The following is a 6,095-nucleotide window of genomic DNA, read 5'->3' as shown; positions in this document are numbered from 1 at the left end:
TGACCTTTTGCAACGTTTTGATTTAAGTAGCCTATTATTAAAATAATAATGATATCGCACGCCGTTGCGATATGCATATTGCGATATTTACATTTGCGATATTTTGATAATTTCGATATATATCGTGCAGCCCTAGTATGTATGCAGGTAAAGCTGGATATACTTACAGTAGTTGTATAATTTGTTATTAATCGGTTATGTGGTGATATTGAGAATTATGGAACCCAGAAGGCTTTGTTCGTTTCATAACAGTGTTTTGTAGTGATGAGCATTATTACTATTAGAGTTCAGCCAAAAATCATCATTCTGTCCTCATTTACTCATCATGCTGTTTCAAACCTGTATGAGTTTCTTTCTTCTGTTGAACACAGAAAAAGATATTTTGAAGAATGTGTGTAACCAAACAGTTGCTGGTAGCCATTGACAAAATTACTGTGGAAGTCAATAGGGACCAGCGGCTGTTTGATTACCCACACTCTTGTGTTCAGAAGAAGAAAGAAACTCGTACAGGTTTGGAACAACATGAGGATGAGTCAATGATGACAGAGTGATACATTCTGGCTGAATGATCCCTTTAACTCTTCTCAGAAACACACTATATTGCTGCTGCTGATGCTGTTTGTCAGTGTAGAAACTAGGGCTCAGCCGCACAGTGAGGGCTCTACACCACTGGGTACTGCGTCAGGTCCAGTCACTGTAAGAAAGGTGGTGACGACGGATGTGACACTTTCTGGGGGCCGGGGGCCAGTGTTCGAAGGCAGAACGGTGTGGGGTGTAGGGCTGTCAAAATGGCTAAAAAACTAAATTCGAATTTTTTACTTAAATATTATCAAAACTCGAATTATATTCGAATTTAAAATGCATGATTTCAGTTAGGGTGAAGAAAAGCTTTTGGCTTCTCTCCTGAGGCCACAAGAGGGCGCATCGAGCAAATATTACTAATGCACATTTATTCAAACATCAGTTGATGTTCTCTTTTCCCGCAATATTTGTAATTAACAACGCAGCAGCACCGCATCCAGTGGCTTCAGCTGGATAAGCTAACAAAAACATTAAAATGCAACGACACTAACATCGTCATCGTATCTCATGCGCCACTGATAAAGCTGCCTCCTTTAACGCACACCTAAAATTCGAATGCCATGTTTTTACATTTTTCGAATGTGGATTTTTATTTTAAATTCGCCGAATATTCGAAATTAACATTTTTTTTTAACCGCCCTAGTGGGGTGTGTCTCCATCTCAAATGCAATAACACTGTGCCTAGCTTTAAACCGCTTTGTTCATTTCCTTCAGGGATTTCATACGGTGGTGGCTTACATAAAAAGCCGGGGGAGGATTATGTGGCTCAGCACTCGGTTTCTGTCGTTACGGGCAACACATGTGCCGGGAATAATGAACGGGAGCGAATCTGTTGTCCAGAGGGAATCCCCTGTAGGGAGAATGGACACTTCACCCGCAGCTGGTGATTCAGTTCAGCAGAGATACGGACAGGCTGCCGCAGATCTCTTCGCATCACGCGGAAACACGCAGTGCCCTCTGTTCTTTTCCCTGGTGGGAGAAGCTGCAGCGTTGGGTGTAGATGCTCTAGCCCACCCGTGGCCAAACACATTGTTTTCCCTCGCTGGGCCAACACTACAGAGAGTACGGGAGTTCAGACATTCACGGATTCTGATTGCACTGTATTGGCCAGGGAAACTGTGGATAGCAGAGATAATTACACTTCTTTATGACCAACTCTGGCCTCTCCCGTTGCGCAGAGACCTTCTTTCTCAGGCGAATGAGGAGGTATTTCATCCCACACCCCACACGATAGCTCTCTGGGCTTGGCCCGGGAGAGTGTGAATTTAAATGCCATCGGGTTACCCTCTAACGTGATTGACACAGTTCAGAGTGCGAGGGCAGCCTCCATACGCTCTCTGTATGGTCATAAATGGAGACAGTAAATGTCTATCTTTCGGCTATCTCAGCATGTCATGTGGGGCTGGATTGAATATGTCGATTTGTGATGGGAGAGAGACGGTTGTGTCTGGTCACTAAATCCCCGATCCCGTCCTGGAACTTAACCATGGTTCTGGATGCACTCTCGTTTTTGTGACAAATTTGTGTCAATACCCAGCCCTAATAGAAACACTGTTGTGATTATAAGACTCATTTGTAATAATGAAACTTTGCTAAATCTCCAAAGTGATGTTTGAATGTGGCATTGAGGGAAATCTGTTCTGCTGGACTCTTGCAGGGAAACTCAAAGAAGAACAAGAGCCGATAATGTGGACGTCTGTCTCAGTGACGGCGAACATTCCCACACCAGACATGTGACAGGAAGCAGCTGATCTCCAGAGGAACCCACGGCTGTGCGTTGATTGGTGCTCTCCCGTGCCTCATGAATATTAAGGTAGTCGGCAGAACCCGCTTCCCGTTCGGGATGTTTTGGCTGGAATCGCGTCCGCTCCACTTATTTCTGCCATCTTGAGAAAATACCGTCTGCGCCGGATTACACATCTGAAACCATGAGGTGACTAAATATCTCACACACACTTACACTTACACTTCAGGTTTGTGTCGTTGCTTTATAAAGTTGCTGCAAACAAAGAGACAGCGGGTCCGAACTCATATTTAACACTCACTGAGAGGAAAAGACGAGACTTTGAGGAAGACTATGGTTTCAGATCTTCAGTAGCGCGATAAAACTCAGCCAGCATCTATTTAAGGATTTATTTCTTCATGATTGAGTTCTTTGTAAGTTATTTTCACAGTGAACTTTATTCTGTCCGTGTAACTGTGACTGTTTTCAGTCGGTCTGTCGAGTTGTCAGTTGTGTGTGATGTTGAATTGTTTTGCAGCACATCTGTGAGTAACGCTAGGGTTGCAGACTTCAGAACAGATACACACACAGGCCTGTTATATATATATATATATATAGTATATAAATGGAGTCTCTTATGCCATATAATGCTGAATTATAAATACTGTAAATTACTATAAAGAATAATGTATTGTTCTGTGTCTGTGTCTGTGTGTGTGTGTGTGTGTGTGTCTGTTTCTGTGTCTGTGTCTGTGTCTGTGGGTGTGAGGGTGTGAAGCTGATGTGGTTAAACCACTGCTGGCATCAGCTAGTCAAACCATCTCAGAACTAGATGATGGCAGGATTACCAGAGCTGAGGAGTTAGCAGTCATAGCAGTTTACTCTCTGAACATAACCTGCTCTGGAGAAAAACAAACCATATACTTCTTGTTCACAATCATCAAAACATCGAGTTCTGCGTCACTGAAGTATTTCACGGAGAAATGGATAAGATGATTGGAGTGATTGCACAGCAGCCCTGTAGGTGGCGATGTGCACTAAGAATGTAATTCACCATTATACAAATGCAGAAAAAAGAAATATGTTGTGCTTCTGCTTAGCATCTGTTTGCACGGTGGATTCAGCGGTCTATGAATGTGTTTCTGGATGAACTCTGAGTTAACTCTGCTTTTGTGTCACTGAAGGGCCACCAACTTTATGCTGCTAAAATGAATAGTGTGTTTGCCAGTGTGTAAGAAAACGAATAGAGACGGATGAAGGAGTTCAGTCCTTGTACTCGGTGTCTATTCCAGTCCAGTCCGCTCTGCACATGTTGTATGTCTCTCTTATTCAACACGTCTGATTCTGATCATCAGCTGGTTAGAAGAGATCCATGAACTCAAATGAGGAGCGGTGTCTCATCTGTCAGCCGCATAGGTCATAATGGCTGCCTCCGTCAGAACAGTAATCATTATACTGCAAACAAAGAAGGAAATAACAATAGTTTAGACCTCATGAGGAATCACAGTCAATCATATAATGGTGACTTTCTAAAATGAGACGTTCTTGATGAAGTTTGTGACCTCCGGAGGCTGCATGGCCAGGACCAGGACTGACAAACACTGACGTACTCATACAGCATTTGGACTTTAAAGCAGACAACTCAAATAATATTTACATTTAAAGAGTCCATCTATAACCCCCCCTAGCTTTAGCTGGAGAGCACCAACCTAAATTCAATATAACAATCGAAAACAAATACAAAATATAATGAACACAAATTACAAAACACATAAGAGCAATTATGGAAAGAAGCCTTACGAGATCAAACTGTAGTAGTGGAACTTTCCCCGAGAGACAGGAAAGAAAAACAAAGACGTAACAGTTACCACTATTACAACGCCGCTAACTCCAGACCGCGTTTCTGGACCCGATGACCATGATGAAGCGGTGTTTGGGTTAATCACCGTGAGCTCAGGGTTTATGTGACGGTAAGTTAACCTTGCTGTCTGGATTAACCCTCAGAAACCTCTTCAAACGGACTGATGCGTAGAGTCAGCCTGTAAACTTTAACAAATTGAACATTTCTCTTTGTTGTGTTTTCAGTTAGCAAGCTAACAGCTTAGCCTACTAGCTTAACTAACTGGTAACTTGAACAATATATCACAATAACATGCTGTTATTATATACTATACATGTGCTCTGCCATCTAGTGCATACATTTTAGACAATCATTTCGTCTTAATTGAAGCCATTTTTTACTACATGGAAACATTTACCATTTCCCATTCATAAAAACTGCTTAAAGACACCTAATGTGTTGACTTGCGTTTGGCCCATTGACTTCAGCTATGTAGGGGAAATGTTTGGTTGAAGTACCTCATTGTAGTACACTCCGTCTTACTACCGTACACGAGCATTGAGCTCGATGTGTGTCAGTGTGTGATGTGAAAGGGGTCCTATTATGCCCTTTTACGATGTCTTGATTTGGTTTTTGGGATGTGCTAGAATAGGTTTTCATGCTTGATTGTTCCAAAAACGCATTACATTATTGCAGCACTTCTCTTCCCAGTCTGTCTCAAACACTCGGTTTACTTCCTGTTTCAATGAAGCCCCTCCTTCCGAAACACGAAATGTGCTCTGATTGGTTAACCGCTTAGAGCATGTTCCAGAAATGACACGCCCCTTACCATAACCAGGAGTTTCATCTGTTCAGCTGTGAATATTAACAATGGCGTCAATTTGCCATTCCAGTTAGAGCCCGATTCCAACCCTGAGAATGTTTATGAATAAAGAGAATCCTGCAGAAACTTTGTAAGCATGGATTTTACAGGACGTTTCAGAGTGGTTTTTTTTTTTTAGATATGATGTAATAAACCATTTAAAAGTAACTGCAGTTACTGTGTTTATGTATTCAATAATAATATGTATTCAGTATAGGGGTGTGCAATATTGACAAAAAATAATATCTCGATATTTTCTGGGATTTTATCAATAATGATAATTATTCTAAAAAGGCCGATCTCAAAAGAACGATCTCAAGCTGATGACGCTGCCGTGAGGTTTGGCACGACATGCAGCGGGACTGTCTCAGTCTCTGTCCGGCGCGGGTGAAATCATTATAATGCTGAAGGTGAGGTACTCGCCTTCATATTTCTTCATTAAATAACTTCTAAAGTAATTTGAAAACCTTGTGTGAGACCTAATTTTACAAACATCGTGAATCACTGCGCGCGCTCTCTCTTTCTCTCTCAAAATATGAAAATGGCTTCAAATCACCACATTGCGTCTGTCTATAAGCGAGCTGCACGCTGCACAGTTGACACAGGAATTGTCACTTGCACAATCGAGGCAGTGTCACATCGTCACTAAAGTTTATAAATTGCATTACTTTTTAATTCTTGCCAGTGTTTGATCATTCAGTGCTCGCGCGCTCTCCTGGAGACTGAGCTCATGCATAACGCCAGGTTCACATTACTCCGTTTGCAGTGCGAATGTGGTGAGTATTTTTTTCGGCGCTCATGTTAACAGATTAAAGCGTGCACACGGTTGCGGTCCGGCAGTGCGTTCAGGAGCGGTGCGTCTGCAGCAGTGCAGAGATGGTTTCCAGAGATCGAGTCTATTGCTGTGCTACAAGCACTGAATTAAAGTAACAGCGCATTGTTTGCAGTAAATATGAACATGGATTGACACGAAAATGTAGTAATTACACCATAAATGCATATTATTAAAGTCGTACTGTGTCATACCTACAGAGTCAACACATAAGGCTTTTTGGCTAGGTTTAAAGGAAAAGAGCACTTTTAGATAA

The 6,095-nt window shown here is 42.0% G+C and overlaps 2 protein-coding genes across 3 annotated transcripts in view; both read left to right on the top strand.

Moving 5' to 3' along the window:
• LOC107749695 (protein phosphatase 1 regulatory subunit 21-like) overlaps positions 1-2,347 on the top strand; it is a 14,876-nt gene extending 12,529 nt beyond the window's left edge. Inside the window, exon 14 of the mRNA XM_016564843.1 lies at positions 2,240-2,347. Coding sequence (XP_016420329.1) covers positions 2,240-2,269 — 30 coding nt within the window. The 3' untranslated portion in view covers positions 2,270-2,347. The remainder of the gene's footprint in view (positions 1-2,239) is intronic.
• Positions 2,348-2,415: 68 nt separating this feature from the next.
• LOC107749665 (stonin-1-like) overlaps positions 2,416-6,095 on the top strand; it is an 11,242-nt gene continuing 7,562 nt past the window's right edge. For both annotated transcript variants that reach the window (XM_016564823.1, XM_016564826.1), the window contains exon 1: positions 2,416-2,515. The gene's annotated coding sequence lies outside the window, so the exon portion shown is untranslated. The remainder of the gene's footprint in view (positions 2,516-6,095) is intronic.

This window comes from Sinocyclocheilus rhinocerous, unplaced genomic scaffold (assembly GCF_001515625.1).
Source record: "Sinocyclocheilus rhinocerous isolate Xijiao unplaced genomic scaffold, SAMN03320098_v1.1 scaffold3084, whole genome shotgun sequence".
In the NCBI taxonomy this organism is placed as follows: domain Eukaryota; kingdom Metazoa; phylum Chordata; class Actinopteri; order Cypriniformes; family Cyprinidae; genus Sinocyclocheilus; species Sinocyclocheilus rhinocerous.
This window is presented reverse-complemented; position numbering and strand designations above follow the sequence as displayed.